The sequence below is a fragment of the Dipodomys ordii genome, unplaced genomic scaffold (genome assembly GCF_000151885.1).
Source record: "Dipodomys ordii isolate 6190 unplaced genomic scaffold, Dord_2.0 Scaffold14, whole genome shotgun sequence".
NCBI lineage: Eukaryota > Metazoa > Chordata > Mammalia > Rodentia > Heteromyidae > Dipodomys > Dipodomys ordii.
In genome coordinates, this window is record NW_012267230.1 from 12,143,062 (window position 1) to 12,167,764 (window position 24,703).

At 43.6% G+C, this 24,703-nt stretch overlaps 1 protein-coding gene across 9 annotated transcripts in view; it reads right to left on the bottom strand.

The window, feature by feature from the left end:
• Nucleotides 1-24,703, bottom strand: part of Rbfox1 (RNA binding protein, fox-1 homolog (C. elegans) 1) — a 268,086-nt gene that overhangs the window by 74,845 nt on the left and 168,538 nt on the right. For 7 of the 9 annotated variants that reach the window (XM_013011366.1, XM_013011363.1, XM_013011364.1 and 4 more), the window contains 4 exons: nt 18,549-18,602; nt 13,644-13,736; nt 11,472-11,532; nt 7,763-7,816 (listed from right to left, as the gene is read on the bottom strand). In XM_013011366.1, the coding sequence (XP_012866820.1) occupies nt 7,763-7,816; nt 11,472-11,532; nt 13,644-13,736; nt 18,549-18,602 (262 nt within the window). The remainder of the gene's footprint in view (nt 1-7,762; nt 7,817-11,471; nt 11,533-13,643; nt 13,737-18,548; nt 18,603-24,703) is intronic. The other 2 variants (XM_013011367.1, XM_013011370.1) reach the window with 2 other exon arrangements.

Here is a 24,703-nt window from a genome sequence, read left to right on the forward strand (position 1 = left end):
CCCCCCCACCCCCCAAAAAAACCAGCCATGGGTTTTATTCTTCTAATAATCCTTGTTTAGCTTTTATAATGGTATACAGTTTAATGAAAAACTCATTACAATGTTGCATAGAGAGTATAATTAATTCTGGCTTGTTCTTTCGCTGTGACTGGCTAGTGCAGATACCGAATTGCATTCTCTACCGGCTTTATTAATTTTTTATAAACTAATATTTCTACTGTAATGGGCTGTAGCTGTTCCATACAAGTTCTGCGAATACACTGTCATTAGAGGGAAAGAATCCAAAGTAAGCTTCTATTAAAGGATAGTTTTTTTCTTCAATCCTACATCTTCAAAAAGGGATGGAGGACAAAAATCTACATAATTAATATCCGGGGTATTAAGTAGTATTCTGGACAATTTGTCTCTATTTACACAACAACTTAATTGGTTGGGCAAATACTAGTAGCTATAAATTTTGGAAGCAGAATTATCCACAGAGCTGCAGAGTTTGTAATTGAATGGCAAATACAAGCTAAAACAATTTGAAAAAAAAATCTAATCAACTCATGTTTGAAATCTCTGGAAATTTACTTCCAAGGGAAGAGATTTAAACCAAATAGGAAACAAGTTGTATGGTAACTTTTGTCAAGCACTAGTTTATCCTCAACAGTGCAGCTGGGGATTGGGCACTGGTGGCTCACACCTATAAATCCTAGCTACTCAGGAGGCTGAGATTGGAGGACTGTGGTTCAAAACCAGTCCCGACAGGAATATCCATTAGGCTCTTAAACTACTCAAAAAGCTAGAAGTGGAATTCTGGCTTAAGTGGTAGAGCACCGGCCTTGAGTAAGAAAGCTTAGGGATAGCACTCAGGCCCTGAGTTCAAGCCCCAAGACCAGCACTAAATAAAAAAAAAAAAAAGTTAAAGCCAAAAGTGGGCTGGGATGGAATAAAAATCTGCCAAGATGGATGTAAGGAGGAGAAAGCAGAAGCAAAATGAATAGGAACCCAAAGGAAAGGCTAAGGTAAACAGATGCACAAGATAAACTCTTTGAAGTGGAACATCTGCAAGCTGAAAATCCTTTGCCTGGAGACTTAAATCTAGAAGCTTCTGTTCCAGTTCACTGAAGTGCACCACATTCGGATTTGGCAAATGTGCAAGCTACAAGAAACATCATGGATCCGAAGGTCATCGGGCATAGGAGTTGCCGCTTGCAGCCACGGCTCTCTCTGTGTCGGGCCTGGGCTGTTCTGTGTTCTGTTCTGTGAAGGACAGGTCTCCTGAAGGCTGGCTCTGCTTTGAAACCCACCCTGCGGCCTTCCATCCGGCAGCAAGCTCAATCGCATGCTCATACTCAGGACTCGGACAATTACCCCAATCTCAATCTAAAAGCCACAGAAAACAAATGGGGTTCTAAGAACTAGAGTTGGTCCACGTGTGTGTGTGTGTGTGTGTGCACGCGCGCACACGTGCACACGCACGCACCAGAGCTTGAACTTAAAGACCTGGGTACTATCCCTCAGCTCTTTTTGCTCTAGGATGGAGGAGCTCTAATACTTGAACCACAGCTTCATTGCTGGCATTTTGGTGGTGCAGTGGAGATGAGAGGTTCAATGGACTTTTTTTTTTTCCTGCCTGGGCTAGAATCTGGGATTGAACCAGGATCCTCAGATCTCAGCCTCCTGAGGAGCTCCGATGACAGGTGTGAGCCATCAGCATCTAGATCGATTCCACTTTTGTTGGTGTTTGTTATGCTGTTATATTCAAATTTCAGGGGACAAATTGGAAAGAGGTCTATTTAAAAGCGAGGTGCAGGCCGTTCTCTTGAAGACATTGGACTCGGTGAAGGCATGCTAGATGAGTCATGGGATGGGAGGCCCCTAGCTGTGCCCTTTGACCTCATCCAGAGATGGAAGATCATGGTTCACAGTAGCGGAAAAAAGTCCCACAGAAAACCCCCATAAATAGCTTTGTACAGATAATCCAAGGTCAACTACAGCTGCCCTTTCTGAGATGAACAATCACAGAGTGTGATATCCAACTTCTTCATTTTTTTTTCCTCAGACTTTCTATTGAGATCCCTGATCCGCTTTTTCCTCACTTGCTTGCTATGAGCGGGGTCAGGCGCAGTGACTTCTGGGCATGGACAGGTGTGCACAGCACAGCGGCTCACCGGCTGACACAGGCCAGATGGAGGTGACAGGCGCAGTCACCTGAGTTCCATCGATTTGACTCCACAATCAGTCTGCGAGGTTTTCTTACCTGCACCTGATCCTTCCTCTAACCCCGAGCTGGCCTGTGTTCCAGAACCTAACTACCTATCAAAGGGGGCCTTTGCGGGCTAGTCAGGCCTTTCTGTGAAGAACATTTCCCTCCTTCCCCTCACAGTGCAGAAACTTTTATTTACAGGAAGTGTTAGCCATTCGGGACCTTGCCAGCCCTTCCCCACTGAATTCCTGCTAATGAGGACGTGTTTCTATTTATCATTGTTTGGGCGGGGGGAACTTTAATGATGTGTTTCTTGTCTTGGGGAATCTAACCCTATCTTCAGAAGATCTAGCAGTAGTTTTGGTCATGGAGTACCGGAACTCGATTGCGATCTTTCCTTCAATTGGTGGGAGAGTTTGTACCCAGACAACAGGTGGTCCGGTGGCCCAGGACACGCATGCTACTAAGCCTGCTGTCCTACAGCTCTGCCGGCGGAATGAGCAGTCACAACAACGAGCAGGCTGGTAGGGTAACCGGGGTGGAAGTTCTGCAGCGTGTCCCTCACTAGCAACGGAGAAACAGACCCACGCCCCATGTTGGTACATGGGCACATGTTGGTACATGTTGGCACGTGGGCACCTGGGTGTAAACTTCCGTTATTCATCTTTACTTTGTCTTACTTGTGAAGATTCAAAGAGCTTTAAATCAACAGTTTCGTTGGGCAGATATGCCTGTCTCTCCAAGGCATGACACCCCCATGCCCAAACCAGAAAAATCTTTGTGTTCGAAGGTAGAGGTTATTTCATTAACCGGAAAAGAGTGAGAATCCTTCTCGGAGCCTTCTTCTTGGAAACCCGATTTATCATCACACACACAAGGCTGAGATTTGTGGATTGTGGTTCAAAGCCTGCCTGAGCAGGAAACTCTGTGAGACTCTTATCTCCACTTAAATAATAATAAACATTTAAATAATAAAATAATAACCATTTAAATAATAATAATAGCTCTGTCTCAAGTGACAGCATGCTAACCTAGAGCAAAATAAAAATGCTAAGGGACAGTGCCCAGGCCCTAAGTTTAAGCCGCTCCAATACTGGCACACACACATACACACCCAACTTCAGGTGGACTATTAGAAACAAATAGTATGATTCGACCTAGCCCCCTCAGGTTAACCTGGACTCTGCAGTATGGCATTACACATAGGCCGGCCCAAGTCTTCAAGATGCCCTGGTCTTTAATTGACTTCTCAACCAAGCATCTGCCTTGAGACAAAGCCTCGAGGGATCTAAAGATGATTATTTGTAGGAAAATAATCAATGCTGTTTTAACTTCACAGGAAAACAAATTTTCATGGAAGAAGATACACACACACACACACACACACACACACACACATTAATTCCTGGGCTATTCTTCTGGAGACTGGTGTGAAATAAGAATTTGAAAGAGCTCTTCTTAAGTCTGACTGGAGGAGGATTCAGGGAAAACAGCAGCCCACAGGAAAGCCATTTTGAAACCTCTTCTCTAGAGGCCCAGCTTGGAATGCATGTGTGGTGGGGGATGGAGAGGAGGGAAGAAGGGGGAGCCAGAGCAAATGTCATAATTTATCAAAGCAAATTAAAACTCTTCAGCTAGTAATTAAAGGTCCTCATTAAGCAGCTCTCCCCCCCTCCCACCCCCCACCCTGCGTGAGCAATAAAAATGCACGGGGGCATGCAAAGGTCGCCTACAAAAATCAATAACTTGCCATTTTATAATTAAAAGAGAAAATAAATGTGAGGGAAAAGTCCACTAAATTAGGAAAATTACCTTTAGGAGAGATTGAAAATATTGATTTTAATTTACAAAATATGTGAACTTTTCATGCCCCATTCGGAGAGACAATCGGAGTCTGGGTGGTTAATTCTGCATAAGCTTCAGAAAAAAATCAATAATTAGGTTGTGGGAATATTATGAAATTTGTCATTAACATACCATCTTCTATATAGAAATGAACCATACGTCTAGCTTTTCTATCTTGGACAGAATCGGGGTTGGCCTACAGAATATCCAAAGTGAATCAATGACAAGGTCTTTGCTTCAGCTTTCAGACAGACTTCACAATTGCAAGATAAATCCAGACTTTAAAAAAAAATATGTAGCTAGGGGAACTTAAACTGCTACTTAAACTTTCAGTCCTGGGTATATAAATGCATACATAGTATTAATAATTATGCCCAAGAATACAAGTGGATAAACCGCTAGTCATCTTCTTAACTTTGCCTATAACTTTGTATACATACAGGTGCTGGAAGCAGTTGATTGGAGCTGGCTGGATTAAGTGTTTGTGGATTAGCGAATATCTCAGAGAAATTGCCGGGGCATGAGGAAATGGCAGTGACATTTCCCTACTTGTCTTATTATCATGGCATCTGCCTAACTCCACGTATAAATGCTGAGGTGGAAGAGGAGCATCTGGTTAACTGGGATAATCCAAATATAGGCAACATAAAGCACAGATATACAGATTTCGTGAATAATACTTCCTCTCCTTCCTCTTCTTCCTTCCTTCCTTCCTCTCCTTCCTTTCTTCCTTCCTTCCTTCCCTTCCTTTCTTTTTCCAGTCAGTGGGGCCTGAACTCAGGGCCTGGGCGCTATTCCCGAGTTCTTTCACTCAAGGCTGGTGCTCTACCACTTTGAGCCACAGTGCCACTTCTGGTTTTCTGGTGGTTCATTGGAGATAAGAGTCTCATGGACTTTCCTGCCTGAGGCTGGCTTCGAACTGTGATCCTCAGATCTCAGCCTCCTGAGTAGCTAGGATTATAGGCATGATCCACTGGCACCCAGCTCTCTCATCTTAGAAAAGTTGTTTTTAACAACTTGAATTCATTAGAATAGCCCATAGGGATGACTTTTGGTTGTTCAGGCTCCTTAAAATTTCTCCAGACACAACTAATTATGACACCCGACTTACTGTAGTGATGGTAATTTGTTTGAGTTGAACATGTGACCACAGGACACGGCTGAGAGGAATTATGACTCAATATCTCCCTCTCTTTTCTATAAATGTATATTTATAAAAATATAACTCAGGCTCAGAGATAAGCAAAACAGGATTTCCACATCTGTCTTGCTTCTGACCAACTGTGTAATCACAAACCCCTGGCTCAACCTTTTACTTCTGTACCTTTGTTTCTTCGCCTGTACCATTGCCACGAGGACTGAACTCATTTAGCTAAAGAGCTTAGCAAGGTGCCTAAGTCTTCACTGCAACATTACCTTCCTAATTTACTCTCCACTTGCAGCCCATGGCCCCCACGGCTGACACCAAGCCCTGGGCTAATTTGAGTTGCCGTTCTGATGCTCTACAAGGAATGCAGATCCATTTATTCCCCTGTAAGTCAGACCTATTCAACACCCGCAAACATACGCATGACATAGTTGGTATTTCTCCGGGTAACAGAGCCAAGAATGAATAGCAGCAGCCTCACTGCACGAGACTGGGAAAACGACAGGATTCTCTCTCACGACTCCCACAAGGCAGACTTCCTGCTGCTTCTCCTTGCCCTCAGGATTCTGGGGAGCAAAGCTGCACACAGCAGCTCGGGAACCCCTGTCCTCCCCACACGCACACATGGAGAGACCTGGCACCTCCCCAGGCCAGCTGTTCCCTGCGGACAGCATCTGCAGAATCAGATTCTAACTTCACCACTGCACTATGGGGGGACTCTTACGTCTCTTCAGCCTTGGACAAATGCATCCCACCGATACCCAGTGCCCCCTGGACAGACAGACAACCGGGCCCTGATCCCAGAAAATCACCCCTGGAGTGGACACGCGAAGAATTACAAACCTAGCCTTCTCATGAGTTACAAGAAGAAAAAAGAAGCAGCCCCCGCCTCTGTGTCAAAGTTGATGCTCAGACCCGACACGAATCGGCTCTCCTCTAGTCCTCCCCCGCCCCCATCTCCCCAAAGTGGGGCGTGAACTTAACATTGTACTTAGTGTTGCGTAGGCAGCCAAGTCCTCCTATATGTATATATTAATCCCTTGGATTCTAATAAATACCTTCATCATCCCATGGGAGGAAACTGAGGCACAGAGAGTTCAGGTGACTTTGTCTAGAGCACAGTGCTGGCTAGGAAGGGAGTCAGGATTCAAGACAGGGCTGTCTGGGTGCGGTTCCTCCATTGCTCACCTTGCTGTCAGGGAGAGTCTCACAGCTGAGCTCTCCTTCCCCTGTGTGAACGCAGCTCCACAGCAGTGGCGCCATCTTGAATTTCATCTAAGACTTGGTGAAGATGAGCTTACTCACATGCTGACTTCCTCACATCTAGAATTCAGGTTCACACGCTCTCCTACCCACATTTACCCAACTAGTATTATTAATTGGGTTTGAACCCAGGGCCTCTTGCATGCTAGGTAGTTAACTCTAGCTCTTGGGGCTACACCCCCATACCTTTTTGCTTTATTATTATTTTTTTCAAATAGGGTCTGATGTTTTGGACTGGGCTAGCCTTGGACTTCAATCTATTTCTACCTCCTGAGTTACTGAAATGATGGGCATGACCATCATACCCACCTTGTTTGGTCAGACAATCTTGCTAGCTTTTGCCCAGGCTATACTCAAACCATGATCAGCCCATCTTGGCTTCCCCTGTGGCTGGGATTACAAGTAGACCAAGCCACGTCCAGCCTCCAAATATTCAGTTTTTGCAAATTGGATTTTGCACTGTTTTATCTGTCCCTTTCTCTTCTTCCGGGGTTGACGCTTTGTCTCAGGGAAAAGACAAGGAGTGTAGCACTCCAGGAGGACAGCTTAGCATCCCGAGATCACTTACTGAGGAGCGTGGAATAAACTAGTTAAGATTCTTCCCTCCCTTCATGGGCTAAGTCTGCTGCCGGGGCTCTAGATATTGGGAGCAGCCTGACCCTGAGCTTGGAGACCTCAGGCAATAGGGAGAGGCAAGCCCTGCTCATCAGGACTGGGAATCTCAGCCACTGCTGCCTCCAGATTCTCCTCTCCCTGATCTGTTAGCTGAGTTGTTTTGTTTTCCCCTAAGAGGGTTGATTTCCCAACAAGGCGCGGAGAGAGACAAATCCTCAAAGCAAAGCAGAGAGACATGAACTTGCTAAGGGAAATGATTTCACAGAGCCAAGAAAGACCACTTTTGAGTGTCTTTTTTTTTTTCCCTCCTTCTAGTTTTCAAAATCATCCTTGGTTTGGCCGAATCATGGCCACGTGCTCGGAGGCCTTAGCCAGCTCTCTGCTTTGCTCGGGAAGAGGGGAAAAGGCAACCCCACGTGGAAATGCGTAACGAAAGACACATGCAGGCACACCAAGTACAATGGGCGCAGACCATCCCCTCCGTTGCATTCAACAAAGCCGGATGCTCTCCTTTAGGGCAAAGCCACTGTGGAGCGTTGGTTGTGAGAACAGGGATCCATGCTCACCTCACAGTGGACTGGCTCTCTCATCTACGAACTGGTTTTAAATACCCTTGTCTTTGCCCCAAAGAAACCACCCAGACAGGCAAAGCACATTTAGCAAAGACTAGCATTCCTGCATGCAGACAGCAAATTCCTTACCTGCATAGAATTCAGGGCTGTAGACTGCACCCACCACAGGATTCAATTTCCAGCCTTCAATCAAACACACAGAAGCATTGTCATCAGCTTTGATGCAAACATTTATCCCTGTCAAACCACCGTCATCCAGAGAGATGGGTTGAAGTATTATTTTTTCAAGTCTTTTAATTTTTTTTTTTTGGCCTGTTGGTCATGGGACTTGAACTCAGGGCCTGAGGTATCCTTGAGCTTTTGCAACCAAGACTACTAGTCTTTACCACTTTGAGCCACGGCTCCACTTCCGGTTTTCTGGTGGTCAATCAGAGATTAAGAGTCTCACAGACTTTCCTGCTCAGGCTGGCTTCAAACTGTGATCTTCAGATCTCAGCCTCCTAAAGAGCTAGGATTATAGGCACAAGCCACTGGCATGTGGCAAGTCCATCTATTCTAGAAGCATTGTTTTGTAGTGCCAGAGCTTGAACCCAGGGCCTCTCGTAAGTGTAATTTAAGTGCACTAGTCTGTCTATCTATTTACCTGTCTGCCTAGCTATTTATCTCTGGATATCTATCTATCTATCTATGGATATATATATCCATATATACATGCATACATACACATTTTATATATATTACTAAAGTTAAAAGACACATAGATTGAGCATTGCATGCATAAAAATATTCAGAAACTATATGTAAAAAATAGATTCTTGCTCCTCTTTGATTTTTCTCTCAAGGCAAGCTAATGGAAAGGATCCACTGATTAGGTACAGGTAAGCCTTTTAAAATGACGTAATTAATCTCCTACCATAGCAATCGTTTTAGAACCACTATAATAATTTCAGTTTTGTCTTCTTTCACATGTCACCGCTCGATAATCCATCACAAGTCTTTTGCATTAAATTTATACGAATTTGGAAACTTGCACAAACAAAACTCTCTGCTGAAGTTCACTGTACCTATTATCTTTCCTAATGATTACTCTGAGATACGGGGGAATTCTGAAGTGCTGTTGGAATACTAAAGAAAATGGTTTTTTTGTTTTTTTAATCCCCTGGAGATTTAGCATGGAATACATTTTAATGCATCCAGGGACCATAAAAATCCTTAATCAATGCATGATATCTAAGGTAACTTTCAAATAATCGGCCTATGAGATTAACAGTCTGTGATTCTCCCAAATAGAAGATAGAAAAAGTTTCTTTAAAGGGCTCATGGCTCTGACACAGGAAGAGAGCACGTAAGAGTGTTCACGAAGACCTTGCTTTTTTTTTGGGAGGGGGGGTAGGGAAACCATTTTTAAGGAATGATGGTATCTGAAGATCTATGGCTGTTTTCCCTCCCAGATGCTGAGGAATCTTTATGGTAGCGCTCATTATGGAAGTCGTGAACCTCACAGTGGGGTAGGGCTCCTATGTAGCCCTTGTATCCTTGGGCCGAGGGCCAGATATCAAAATGCCCTTTGATGAATGTTCTGGAGAAAAGAAGTGGGTCCACATTCACGTGAGTCACAGAACGCCTCCCACAGTGAGGACCCAGGTTCACCGTGTGGGCCAGGTATGGCTTCCTAAATCCTGTTCTTCTGAGAACAGCGAAGAGGAACCCAGAGACATAATAGCCCAAGAGGCTATTTTGCTTCATATAGACATCTCCTTTAGCACACCGCCTTTTGTAATATAAACCTGGGGCACAATGTTCTCCAAATGGGGATCTCTTAATGATGTGTTAATGATCATGGTAGGCCTATTAGCCTAGAAGCATTTCTAAGAAGAGCCTATGACTGTAGAGATCACATTTGCCTTACTTGCTTATATTCCTTGTTTGTTCTGGACCAAGCAGTCTGTGTATGTCTGTATCACATCTCTTGGCCTTCCCCCTCCCCTCCTTTCCCCATCTCTATCCATCTACCCTCCTATCCATCTACCTATCTACGAATCATTCTACTTTGGTCTCTGATTTCTTCGCAGAACCTGTCCCTTTCATTCCTTCTCTTAGTTGTCTTTGGTTCAATTCCCAGCTCTATTTTCGTTAACGTGACCTGTGAACTCTGCTCCAGCGTGAATCCCCCGCACCTGAAATGGTTCAACAGATACCTGGTGCTCTCTATCAACACTGACTCAATTCTGTTCTTAAAAAGCAGAAAACAAAACCTAAACCAAAAGGAGCACAGAGCGTTTCCTGTGGAATGTTTTCCGGCTAGGATTCTGGCTCCTTCCCCTCTCTGAGGAAGCTCAGTCCTGATCCACAGATGCTCGGCATCCAACGCAGGATTCTGCTCTGAGAGTCTGTCTTCCACCGAAGGCAATGAGAAGCTAGCCCTTGAAAATCACCTCTGCTCAAGGCTTGCTCGGGCTTATGCAAATGGCATGCAAATGACATGCAAATGGGTGCCTCACTTTTGTGACTCCTAGAAGTACCTGGAAGAGCCCCTTGGGATGAGCCTGCTGAGGGCTGAGCCTGCCATTGTCAGGAAGATGGACAAAATGATCCCATTTTTTAATTTCTTAGGCAGCGAGCGTTACATCCCCAGGCTTTGCAAATTCCAAGATTTTCGATCAAGGACATTAAATTGAACAATGAGGCTTACAACCGAATGAGAAACGCTGATAGAGCCCATCACTCCCAGCCCCCTCCCCACCCCCCGTCTCCCCATGAAGGCAATGGAGCAAAGCCCAGACATGCACATGGGATCTTGCTCGATATCAGATGCACAGCAGTTCAGAGACCTCTCGGAGGCTGGGCCTCAGCCGGGGACTGGGCGTGGACTGGCACACCGAGCACATCCCTGCACCCCACAAATTTAGCTTGCCCACCTTCCCCCGCAACACAGGTCATGGGTCTTCAGCCATCTTTGGAATCATGTTGGCCTGTGGTACGTATTGCTGCAGTGGGTGTTCAAAAGCACACCCAGAAACCCTCCCATGGCCTCCTCCAGGGCTCTGCTGCTGTCGAACGTTCCAGAAACTGCCCTGGAGAACACTGCACACAGGATGGTGATCTCCTCATCCAAGAAGATGCACAGTGGTCGGCTGGGTGGCATCTCATGCGGGCCGGGGCGGGTGGGAACACCTGGGTCTTTACCCAGCGTGAAAGGCCTCCCTTTGCGTTATCTCAACCTGGCCTCGGCTCCGTGGCTGCGTCAAGTGTGTGGTAGCAACTGTCTACGCTAGGGGCGGGTGCACCCCGGGTTGCTGGGGCTGAGGCAAATGGCGAGCAGAAAACAAGAGACTCAGATTCCAGTGTGGGCAGCTCAGTGGCAGACCTTTAGAAGTGCAGAGCAAATGGACTTTCCCTTTCCCAAATAGGTAGCCATTGGAAGAAGGAAGAAAATAAAATAAAGCGACTACTAAATTGCTTACAGAAGTCAAACCAACACCACGAGCAAACTGATTGTCAGTCAGTACCTAAGTGCTTCATATGAAATCACTTGATGAGGGGTTTTGAGAATACACTCAGACTCTGTTCTTCTTGTGGAACTCAGTCACAAGCACCTTCTAAGTACCTTCCAAAGCTTAGTCACCTGGGAGAAGATTCAAAGCCAGAGCCAAATCGTCTGAGGATGAATGACTGTGGCCAACAAGGGGCCATCAGTAACAAAGGAAACAAATCAGACCTCCACCGCCTGTGCCAGCTGAACACCACACTCGCCTTTGTTGAGAGAGTGCCCTGGTTAAGTCACACAACAGATTGAGGGATGGGGTGGGTTTCCTGCACCCGGGCTTTCTCTACTTACCATTCGTGTAGGGGTTGACGGTCTTTTTATTTGTCATTACCCGTGCAGTGGCGTTATTTACCTATGTGCACAGAAACATCAAGTGAGGACAGGTGCTAAGCCCAGCCTGATATTCTATTAGTTGCATGCATTATGACTGTGGTTATTTATTAAAAAACAAAAACAGAAAACAAAACCGAGAAGTAAAAAAAAACAAAACAAAACAAAATAAAAACCAAAAAGCATTTGTTCAATTTTATTTTTTTTAAAAGGCAGTAGGTGCATAACAAAAATCATACATTTTTTTTTCGGGTTTAGAATTACATTTAGCTTCATCACCATTTCGACTGACAGATCATTTCAGTAAAGCAATGTCACCTCGTTTGTACAGTTTAATCAAGAGACAGTTACAAAAAAAAAAAAGAAAGAAAGAAAAAGAAAAAAAAAGAAAAAAGCAAAAGCAAACGAAAAGAGACTGTAGAGACCAAAAAGCATGCTTCTATTCTGTGGTGACACAGAAAGGATCAATCGGGGTGTTTTTTTTATTGTTGTTATTTTTATAAACAAACAAACAGAAATTAAGTTCACATGGAAGGCCATGCAGTGGAGGAGAGAGAGAGGAGACAAGCTACATCAAAAGAAGAGACAAAGGAGTTTAAGCCGTGTTGCAACACTTGGGGGGGGTGAGAAGAAGCGACATCTAAGCATTCAACACTGGGAACAAGAGCTTCGCTCATAGCAAGGAGGGCGGGGGGGGGGGTCATTCAAGCTCCCGTGTCACAGCTAAGGAGAGGAACATGGGAGAGAGGGTGCATCGTGGTCACACGGAATGGAGTTTAACGACCTGAGTAGGATAATGATAATCCAACCAGTCAGAACCTCCCAGGCTAGCTTCAAACCGACACTCAAAATTACAAGGCGGACCGATATCCAAAAACACAATAAATAAACTGAAAAGAAACAACAACAACAACAAAAAAAAACCCAAAAAAACAAAACAAAACCAAACAAGAGCACCAAGAAAACTTAAAACAACAAGTTGGAAAAAAAAATTCACGTGGTAGGTAAGAGCTATAGAGAGAGAGATCAATGTAGAGAGAGAGAGATCAGCACTAAGTACGGGGAAGCGGCAGGTGGACAGCACTTACCATTCTGCGGTTTGTGTACATTTACCAGGGTTACTGAGAGTTTGGTGAGGGGCCTAGCGTTACGTCCAAGGGAGGGGAGGGGAAATGAAAAGGCAAAATATGCAACATCTTACTCCAAAGACTAAAGCAATTTTTCAACTGGTTTATAATTTTTTTAAAAAAAAAAGGTTTCTTTTTTCTTGTTGTTTTAAAACAAATATGACCCTGTGGCATCGCTGAAGGAGCTCTCTCAGTGGTACAAATAGTAGATCTGGAATCTCAGACGATGGTGACTAGTGATAGATTTTGCAATGCACAGGGCCCTGAGAGGCAAACTGAAAGCCCTGCACTGTGATTCTTGACATGACAAATAAATAAATAAACAAATAAATAATGCAAAAATTCAATTTGGTTTCTTATATATATTTTTTTAAATGAAAGATTTCATGGCAAAGCCTCTCACTTTTCCCACACCTCACTTTATTTATTTGTTTATTTATTTACTTATTTTGCAAGTCTTTCCGATGCTATGGCTTTCACCACATGGATGAAATGATTCATTTGTAGACCACTGCAGATCTCTCTCCAACCCTGACGTGAAGAACGGAAAACAAAACAAAACAAAATGACTGCCTTGCATCCGATTTGCTTTGCTCATTCTGGCTACTCTCTTTGGAACAACACCTTACTGCACCTGCCGCTTATCAAACGTGGAAAATAAAATGTAAAAAGCAAAACCGAAACCACAGTAAACTTGGCGATTCACCTTTTCTTTTTGTCTTACTTTTGTTATTCACCTTGCAGCGGTTAAAAAAAAAGAAAAAGACAACCACAAAAAAAAAAGAGTAAAACATAAAGTTAAATTTAAAAAACAGAGTAAGGCCAGTTTTCCTTTTTATATATATAAAAAAATATATATATAATGTATATATTATATATATAAACAATGAGAAAGGGGGTGGGGGAATCACATACAAGACACCAGTGATGCATCTACAGGAAACAAATGAGCATGGAGCAGACATTTATCAAAAAAGATGAAAGGGAAAATATTTTGAACATGCACCTCGATTTTACGGCCCTCTACCACGGTGCCGTGTAATTTCTCCCTCGCCCTGTCCGCATCGGCACTATTTTCGAAAGTTACGAAACCAAATCCCTGCATGCAGGAGTAAGAAGGGAAAACAACATGCACATTATTATTTCAATCAACAACCACGTGGTAACATTCTCTTGCTTTAATTTCTATGTCTTGTCCTGGCTTCCGTTCTGTAACATGCAAATTAGAGAAATTATAATAATACATAGTGCAATAATTAAACGACTAATGTCAACAAGATTGGTTGGTTTGGGTGTTTTTTTTTTCTGTCACCGGTTAGCTAATAACCTCTAAAAAATTCAACCAATGATATTCAAAATACCCCCTTTCTAAATGTCACTACCCAAACAGAAATATAAATCTAACCAAAAGAAAACGAGATCAAAATAAATGTACACTGTATTCACAGAAGAAACGAAAGAACAAGAAAAAGAAAGGAAAAAAAGGAAACCACTTTCTTGACATGCAAATTAAGAGATAAAATGAAATAAAAATGTGTGCACGAAATCCAACCATGAATGCCAAAATCCTCTAACATTGCCTAGAGAGTCATGCTTGTGTGGTTTTTAAGAACATTTCCTCTTCATGCAATCTTAGGGTTATTCAAATTTGTCCATTTTACAGCCTTTACTTCTCAAAAACAAAAGTTACAAGCCTAAAAAAAAAAACAAAACAAAAGGAAAGACCTTTTTTTCCGTAATAAGTCTTAAACTCTTTGTGCTAATAAACAAACAAAAAAATCACATGAAATGAAGAGAAACAAACTTTCATTGACTTAGAATGCAAACAATTCAAGTAGCAGTTGTCATAATCCTTTTCCCACATAATACCCTTCATGCGTCAGAATTCAGTGAGTTTCCTTAAACAACAAGACCACATGGAAACATACTGCAGTGTTTTTAAGGTACTAGGCTGGTATTCATTTGTCATATCTGCAGGTAGGGAGACAAAATTCTTCAGGACTAAAAGGTGACTTAACAGGACTCTGAACATTTCCTGTTTTGCTAACATAATAAATAATACCCTTGAGTTCACCACAGGTACATTTTGCTTTTAATATTTCAGCCTCAAAAAAAAAACCAACCCCACTACATCTGACACAGTCATAATCCACCTCTGGTCTTCACTGACATGCACCTAAGAAGAGTGCAGAAAATATAACACATTATTTTTCAAAGCCTCTCAATGCCCCAGGACATCTTGTTCAGAAGCATATCCACCAACCATTTGAAACACCTGCACTGGAGATTTTGCTTGACTCCTTTTTTTTTGCTTTCCGGTACAAATTGGGTCAACTTTAGGAGTTCTGTCAACACTCTTATTTGCACTGGCCAACCTAACATAAAGGTGAGTAAACGTAAGCTTTGAGGTATTATGCCATTCCATTTAAATTTTTTTTTTTAGGAATAGAATCTGCAGTAATTTACAATAGTGTAGCAGTCATGAGCAGCTAGTATTGTCCCTCCTCCTCCCTTCCCTCCCCCATTTCCTCCCCAATCTCATAGACAGTCTCTATGACAACATGTAGAGATGTTGAGAGAGGGGTTGTACAGTGTGGGGGCTAATGGACCACTCTGTGCAGAACACAAGGTAAAGGAGATGTGTTCAGATGCAGATCGATGGTTCTTTGTTAAGAATGCCTATACAGAAAATAAAACAAGTTTCCTTCTTTTGGAGGCTTAGACTGAAGTAGCTTGTACCATCACTCCCAAGAGAGAGGGTTTGTGATTAGTCTTATCCAACTAATTGGAATGAATCAATTGATTAATTAATTGAACGATCCAACGAATACAAGCTCGCATTGTACACCACAGAAAGATCCCTGTTCTGTCTTTCTTGCTTATATTCCATGTCTAAATTGAGTACTCAAAAATATTTGCTGAGCAGTTTACGGGAACGGGGGTGGGGGGGTCAGGAGAGGGAGCAGCTGGGGCGGATCTCATTCTATTTGACCACCTCCTCTCCATCAGCAGATCCCGAACCTAGTCATACATCAGAAGGATCCGGAAGCATATTAAAAATTTAGATGCCTGAGCCCTGGTTCATTTCTACTGGGTAAGAATTTTTTTAATGAAAAGTCCTAAATTGTTTGGTCTGTAAAATTTGTCTGTGTAAGGGAGGGATTAGGGGCATGGTTCAAGTGGTAGAGCACCTGTCCTGACTTCAAACCCTAGTAGGACCAAAAAATAAAAAATAAATAAAAGTTGGATAAACCTGTCTGTGGGAGCCAGAAATTCGATTTTTCACCACCTCTAGTTTCCAAGGGGTCTTGGTAATGAAGTGAATTTTATCTTGCTGGTTTTGAACGAGCAATCTATAGGGTAGAGAGAGCTTAAGCTCAGTCATTTGGAACTTCTATGTAGTGGTAAAGCAAAGATGATGTGTAGGTACCCCATTTGGAGTCTTTTTGTGTGTGTACATCAGTTGTGGGGCTTGAACTCAGGACTAGGGTGCTGTCTCTGTGCTCTTTTGCTCAAGGCTAACACTGTACCACTTTTGAGCCACAGCACCACATCCAGTTTTTTTGGTGGTTTATTGGAGATAAAAGCCTCAGGGAATTTCCTGCCTGGATTGACTTTGAACCACAATCCTCAGAACTCAGCCTCTTGTGTAGCTAGAATTATAGGCATGAGCCACTGGCATGTGGCTCCATTTTGTGTCTTAAATAAAGGTTCTAAGGCTCCCTAGGTGGATGAATGCACAGATCTCTCATTTCCTATGGAGGGAAAAGAAACCAAGTCTTGTGTCTCTTGATTTTTATGAGAAGAACTATTGATAAAGGATCCAAAGATTCATTTTCTCATAGAGTAAGCACACCGCATCTCCCTTCCATCCTGTGAGTGTTACACCTGCAGGGAGATGTTGCCCAGAAATTCATATTCATCATTCAACTACAGCTCATGTAACCTTTCTAGAACCCTCTGCCTCCTAACCATAGGTCTGCGTGGGGCAGGAGTCTTACCAGACTTTTATTTTTTAAATATTGTGGAACACAGCGCATTTCACAGCAGTTGTTCATCTGAATAATCTGCATCTCCCTGAGGATGGGAAACACCTGTGAATGAGTGACCTGAAATGTCACAAGCGTGTATGAGCGTGCTGTGTGTGCATACGTGTGTGTGTGTGTGTGCATGCTGAATCGAATATTGAATTGCCTATTTCTTATATACATTAGGGCCTGTACGTGCATCTGTGTATATGCATCTCTACACCGAATAGTACATTTGTTTGGTATATTAGAATATGTGTGTATATGTGTATCTCTATACTGAATTGTGTTTCTCAGCTATATTGAATGAAATTCTGAATTGTACATTTCTTAGGTATATTGGTGTATATGTATTGTGTGGGTCTCTATGCTGAGTCAAGGAATGCATTGTACATTGTTTCAATATATTAGACTATGAGTATATGTGTGTTTACTGAATTAAATACTGAATTCTATATTTCTTAGATGTTTCAGCCAAGATCTAAATCTGGCTCTCTCCTTCAGATAAAGCACTTTGGAGATAACAAAGACAAACCATTCTGAATCTCCTGAAAGGGAAAAGAATACGAATGTTTAGGATCCTCCTATATCCCATCCAAGCATGATTATGCAGATGCAGCATCTCTCCTGAAAATGCAGTTTTCAGTGTGCTTGTTGCCTCTACTCCATGAGATACTTGGGTTTTACAGTGCCAGAATACACACAGGCAGGGAAGTGGCTTCACTGGATTTGAGTAACATGACCAGAAAGAAGGAATACTCAGGTGGGGAGAGAGGGAGGGGAGAAGGGAACATTGCCAAGGACTTTTTTTTTTCTGTATCATTCCTTTTCTTCTTAGCATCAGCTGTTATGCCCAATACACTGTGTTCCTTCCAGGGAGACCCGGATTGTTTTGTGGGTGCTGGAAGGAGAGACTTTTTAACAAGCAGGGCAGAGGTAGCAATGAAATGCCAGTGGGCACAAGCATCTCTTTTACCTGCTGATGAAGGGTTTGGTATCTGTGCAAAAGAGAACAGTCCTTGTGTTGTGTTAAGGGCTGGCTCTGAGAGGGTTGTTACAATGCAGATTCCTGGGCCCACGTTCAAAGTTTCTGATTCAGTAGATCTGGGTGGAGCTGCAGAGTGTGTCTCTTGAACAGCTTCTGGGTCCTGCTGAGGCTGCTAGTTTGGGACCTCTCTGTCCCCTTCTAAAGACAACCCCTGATTGACAGCATGCTTTGAAAGCTTTGTCTTCTTTTTTCCAATGTATTCTCTCTCTCTCTAAAAGCCCCCCACTTTCCTTAATTCTGTTAAACTCTAGGAAAAATCTCGATTTCTATCTGTCTTTTTAATTGATATCCTAGCACGATATGAACTCAATGGCCACAAGTGCCCTGCAAAAAGAGCAGGAGAGAACGCACTCATAAAATTCAATTCAAAAGGTTGGTGAATATGACCTTTTCCTCCCCTACCACCCAGAGAAAGAACTGCACTTGATTAATACAGAGTCATCCACATATTTACCTGCTCGTGAGACTAGCAACTCACTTTTTAAATGTAAAGAACATAATTATCACTGAAAGACAACAACAGAAACGTAGCAACAGCATCATGATTATTTTAAAGCACGGTTCATTTTTTCCCCCACTCTGGAAATTTGAGAGATGCATACAATCCATATAAGACAGCCACTTTCAATCACCCCTTTACACGTGTTCTCCGTGGAGCCCAACACATTTCTCCCGCCATTTTGGAAACAAAGAGGAGGTCTCTAGAAGAAATCCCGTGGTGGGGGGGGGGCTTGTCTTCACAGCCATCTGATTAAAGCAGTGCAGTTGTTTCCCTTGTTTACAACAAACATGTTTACAACAAGCCAAGGGATTCTGAGGTGGATAAGTCACTTACCTTGGAGCCTCGCTCATTAAAAATAATTTCAACATCTAAGATTTTACCAAATTGCTGCAAAGAAATAGAAATATTTTGTGAGCAAAGAGGAGGGGGGGGAAACAGCAAATAAGACATAATGATGAATACTGTTATTCCTCCCTTGTTTAATATTAAGAAGATACGTTTCATATCGTTCTGTGGTTAAATAATTTGCTTGAAACGAGATAGAACAGCCATATGGGCTATGTTCTGATTATGACATCTCCCACCAGGGTGAGATATACTGTTGCAGTCTGTTAGTGTGTGTGTGTGTGTGTGTGTGTGTGTGTGTGTGTGTGCGTGCGTGCGTGTGTGTGTGTGTGTGTGTTCACTTTCCCAGACACTGAGCAGCAGAGGTTAAAAATGGCACATCACTACTTAGATAATGATTCACCTAGACTTCCCCACCAGCCCCTAGGAGAAACACTTTCATTGAGGTTAAGATTGGGCTAATAAAATATCCAATCAGAACAAGATGTTGTGGGTTTGGGCTCCTCACTCACAGATTACATACAGGAGGCAAGTAAAATTCCAACATAAGATCAACCTCTGTGACCCAGGTACCCATGAGCATTGAGACCCTCTGGGGCTCTGACCAACTCAGGCTAACATAGGGGAAACCTCTGTACAATGAAACAAATGTCTTTTTAAACCATTAACCAAACTTGACTCTATGAAAGTTCTAGGCACCAATTTTCGGGCTTCAAATAAATTGGGCAGCCAAACAAAATGGAGCTACCCATTTCAGACTTTCTAGAACGAGTACCCTCCACACGTGACGTAGGACATCTTTGTATTTACGATTTTTTGTCTGGCTGGAATTCAGGTTTGGTGTGTGTGAACGCTGAAGCAAGGGAGGAGGTGGAGGAAGATGCGTACTGCTAGCTCGTGTGATGGCCGGAAGTGAGGGGTGCCGGGAGCTCTCCCATGATGGGTGGATGCTCATCTATTCTTTGGTGAAGAGAACAGTCTTTCTTAGGGCATTTTCAGTGGCAAGTGTGGGAGGGGCTGAGAGGAACACAAAACCCATTCCACGTCCAACAAGAAGACTTCCCAAATGTGGGAGATGGAAGATTTCCTCTGCAAAGGTGAACTTGACTTCAGAGTAAAGAATCCTTCAGCCTCCTGGGCCCCTCCCAAAGCAGTAATTTCTACACAACTGCCTGAGACGTCACAGTTAACACAGATGCTAAGGTATTTATTTGAGGCGTTAACAGCCTGGGAACACATATATTTATGAACAGAGAGATGCCTGAAAAAGACTTCTTCCAAAACCATGAAACAAATGCCATCTATGGAACACTTGCTATGCAGTCAACACACACACACACACACACACACACACACACTTCCTGGAAAAATAAGATCTGGCCAAGATAGAAGCGATCAAAAAGTAATCTTAGCATGTGTCATTCCCTAAATGAAAGCGTCACACCATCTGCCCTGGCACCATCTTCCATGCTTGCGTCTTTGGCAGTTGCCTTTGGGTGGGTGATTCTCAGAGCCAGTAGAACGAGCTGGAAGAAAAATGCTGATGTGAACCCTCTTTGCAGAGTGAGTTGCGTGCTATATTTATAGTATCAACAGTTTAATTGGGAAGTTGGGCGCTAATGATATAAACACAGCTGGCATGTTTTCAATTCGCATAGACACGACTCATTCCCAGACATCACTAGCATTTGTTGGCTCAACGTAGTGCTGGGGAGCCTTCAACCACATTGTACACACACCCGACTGTGTCTCCGTGGCTGTCTCCACAGCGAGATCTAGAAGCTCTGAGGCTACGTTTTTGAGCAAATATGTGACCCAGGCGGTTCTAGAAATTCTCGGATCAAACGATCTTTCTCTGGAAAATTGTTTAACAGATACAACATCAAACATCCAAAGGACACGTTAGTTCAAAGGCTGCATACAGAGCGTTCTGGCTTTTTATAGGCCTCCCGTTAATGTAGACATGGGAGGCACGGTGCCACATCCCCAAATGGCTTTACTATCCATGACACGGGGGGAGGGGGAGAGAGGGTGCAACTTTGCCTTGCCAGAGAAAAAGCACAAAGAAGCCGGTGATGATGTTGTGGTGCTGGGGATTGAACTCAGTTCATCCATGCTAGGCAAAGCATTGTAGACCCTGGCCCTTCAACTTTACTCTTAAGTTTGCCTATTAGAAATGATCATCAAAGCATTTTTGTGCATGTGCTAACAACCGTGTGACTCATTTTCTTTTGGGGGGGGTGTGACACTTATGAAAGACTTAAAGATTATTTTCTTGCCAGAGAGACCAAAGTCTTGAGCTCTGGTTTGGGTTTTGTTTCTGTGTTTTGTTTTCTTTTTTTTTTGGGGGGGGAGACTTAAGACTGGTGCTCTACTGATTCAACCACACATCCAGTCTGGCATTTTGCTGGTTAACTGAAGAGCATCTTAGGCTTTTCTACCCGGGCTGGCTTTCGACCGTGATCCTCAGATCTTAGCCTCCTGAGGAGCTAGGATTACAGGCGGGAGCCCATAGAACACAGCAGAGGGTCTCTATCTTGATCACAAAAGCAACCTATGGCATCAAGAAAGGTATTTTGCAAACTGGAGACTTGAGAACGATTCTGTGTGTTGTAGCTCAGAGGTGCATGGGTCAGAACTCAGTTCTCTCACCTCAGACCCAACGAACATGCATGCACCCATAGGTGAAGGCAACCTAAGCACTAAGGTCCAGTAAGCATTCTAATTCAGAATTGGAACACTGCAATCCCTTGGATGGAAATCCACACCCTGCTCTCATAGGATTGTTCAATGAGAGAGGGAGGAGGAGGGGTGGAAGAAGAGAGTGGAAGAGGATGGATGTGGTCACAGTAGCATGTGTGAATACATGCAGCTAGAGCAAAGCATGCTCTTGAAATTGCTTCAGAAGTGGGCCACCGGAGGATGGGTCTCATCATCCATAGTGAGCACGAATTGAAATATCACAATGGATGCCCCTTCTATAACTAATGAATGACTCATACATACACAAACAAGTTCATTTGCTAAGGACTCAGTGCTCATGGCTGGTCCCTCGTTGAGCTGATAACAGCTCATAACAGATCTCAAGAGGCATGGGATGAACTGACCTACCCCGTAAAAGCCTTTGGAATCAATGCCTTGACTAATACAATAGACCCATTAGCTCACATCCTCACTGGTACTTTATCTAAAGGCTCTGGCTTCTGCTTTGGATAGTGTAGCTACTGAACTTCTTACCCCAGGGAATGTTCCATTATGAAAGCAAGCAAGCAAACGATGACAACAACAAAATCTACAGTGAACGACAAGATTTAATGTCAAACGTTGAGACAAGTGCATCTGAAAGAGGATGGACATGGAAGATGGAAGACGAATCACCCAGGATTCCAATCTCAATGGATTAAACAATGAACAACAATGCCAACAACAGACCATAGGCCAACCTACAGCATATACCCTGTCATCCTAGCTACCCAAAAGGCAGAGCGAAGAGGATCATGGTCCCAGGCCAGCTAGGCAAAACACAAGAGCCTATCTGAAAAACAGAAGTAAAGTAAAAAGACAATGTGAGAGGGAAATGGAGTAGCAGGCATAGAGCTCTGATTTCAATCCTCAGTACCCCTAAGATAGATAGATAGATAGATAGATAGAGGATGAATGGATAAGTAGGTAGATGGATTTATTGATGGGTTGATGATAGATAAGTGGACATATGACAAATGATAGATGATTGATAGGTAGATGACAAATAAATAGATAATATAGATAAGACCATGTCAAGCGATGTATCAATGGTTTCTGAACTTGACAGGAATACTGCAAACTCTTAGGAAATTTGAAAAAGAAGTCTGTTTGGGGGCCTTGGTTTCATTTTTGACTTCAAAATCCCCAACACCTGTATTGAACAAAGACGAAGAATGGAAAAACAATTCAGAGACCTTCGTGAGTGTTTTATTTTTCTGTAATTATCTTCAACAATGCCAAAAGGTGAGGGCAAAGACAGAAGGCGGAAGCTCACTGAGAAGAGAGAGCTCATGTCTGAAGGGTCTGGGGCAGGGCCAGTGAGGATGCAGATGCACTTCCATGCAGTAAGTATGATGACTCAAAAGAAGCAGCCAAGTGAGATTCCTGGGACTCAGGATGGGAGGCCAGTCAGGATGCTGCAAAGGCCCGTCAGAGAATTCATGCTGCTAAATGGCTTTGTGAGCAATAGTTGGCTGGGAAGCTCAGATTCTTAGGGGATAAATCATAATTCTTTCTTTCAGAATGCTGGTTGTAGGCTAAGTTAGGCCTTGGAGTGATCGTAAGTGGTCTATAAAACCATATGCACCTGGCAATTTTTATGGATTAATCTTATTGTCATACAAAGTCCTGCATACTCTGCCCTGCATACTGTGTGTGTGTGTTTGTGTGTGTGTGTGTGCGTGCGCGTGCACACGCACACACGCGCAAAAGTCCTAGAGCTTAAACTCAGGGTCTGGGTGCTGTCTCTGAGCTTTATTTGCTCAAGGCTAGCTCTCTACCACTTGAGCCATGGCTCTCCTTCTGGAGAATTGAGAGGAAAGAATCTCATGAACTTTCCTGTCCAGGCTGGCTCCAAACCATGATCCTCAGATCTCAGCCTCCTGCGTAGCTAGGATGACAGGCTTGTGAAGCCCAGCGTCACCTACTTTTTTGAATGGGCACAGATGCTGTTTGTGATGAACAGAAGTGATAGTGTGCTTGAGTGTACACCGTATCTCCTTAATTGACAGATACTAAGAGAATCTATCGTATTTTCAAATCAACACCTTATCATCTGCTTGAGAATTTTCACTTAAAAAAATAAAGTGGCTCTCTAAGGAGTTTCTGATCCATGTTTGATAAAGTGTAGTAGGGACACTTGGGTGTCTCCCTCCTCTGTCTCTTTCGTTCTGTCTTCCTATCTCTCTGTCTCTCCTCGTATGTTATCTGTTATCTGCCGTAGCTACCCCAAAAAGAAGAGAGAAGTTTAGATATTAATGTAAGCCCTTCTCTGTGATCTCCAGCAGTGAATATTCTGCATTACTTTTCTGACTTACCACGGTAGCCTCGGGTGAATTTCAAGATAACGAAGACCACCAAGCAGGAAAAGGCACCCTTCAGGGTAGAAACTAGGGTTGGCTGCATGCATGGTATCAGTGAAAGAGCGCCGAGCTGGTTATTAAGAGGATCAAGTTCAAAGTCAACATTATAGTGACACTTGATGAGAAGAGATAGACTGAATAGCAAGACATTGTCCTGACCTGACATGGCGAGAAGAATATAATTCCTCGGCTGGCCATCATTCAAACCTAGTCTCAGTGCTTTGCACACACTTAACCTTGACTCTCACTCTGAATGCTCTGCACTTTTCAAAGTCATCTTTGACCTGAAAGTGCCCGGGGGTATCTCTGTTCTGCAAGAGTTAGAGGGCTCAACTCAAGGTTATTACCAAATGAGTGAGATAAAAGTGCAGAGGCTGACCTTTTCTACAGAAATGTCAGCATGCAAGCCCGGGTATCTTCAATATTAGGAGGCTGGCTCCGAGTTTGTGTCAGATGCATACTTGATAAGCATCGTGGGCGTTAAAGAAATAAAAGGTGTCAGCTAACCCCCAAATCCCAGAGCCCAGAAGAAGCAGATGGCTCACTCATGCACTGGAGAGCCGCGCCGGGCTTCAGGAGACATGGAGAAGGCATTTATCTCCTTTCGTCACATCTGCAGCTCAGAACGGTGTCTCCAAACAGCCTGCCCTAAGTCAGATGCTAAGGATGTGCCTCCCACAGATGCTTGCTTATTAGGATCGACTAGATCTGCAGACAAAGGGACGAAAGATCTCAGAGCCCCATGATAGCTCGGGACCTGGCGTGGTGTGGAGACCAAAGAAGCAGCAGATTCCTCTCTTTCCCTGGGAGGATGGGAATGCAGATGTCTTTTGGAAGAACAAAACCAGGGTCATGCCAACCTGGGAGGAAGCAGGCTGTTGGCACCTGGGCTGTTCTGGGCTTCCGGAACGGGCCTGGGCCAGGCTGCTCCTCCGTCATGGCGTTCACATCACAGCACCTGTGTCCTGAGATGCCTCGGAACCTTCCGGCACTGACTGCAGAGTGGGGGGGGGGCAAAAATGTGCATGGCCAGAAATG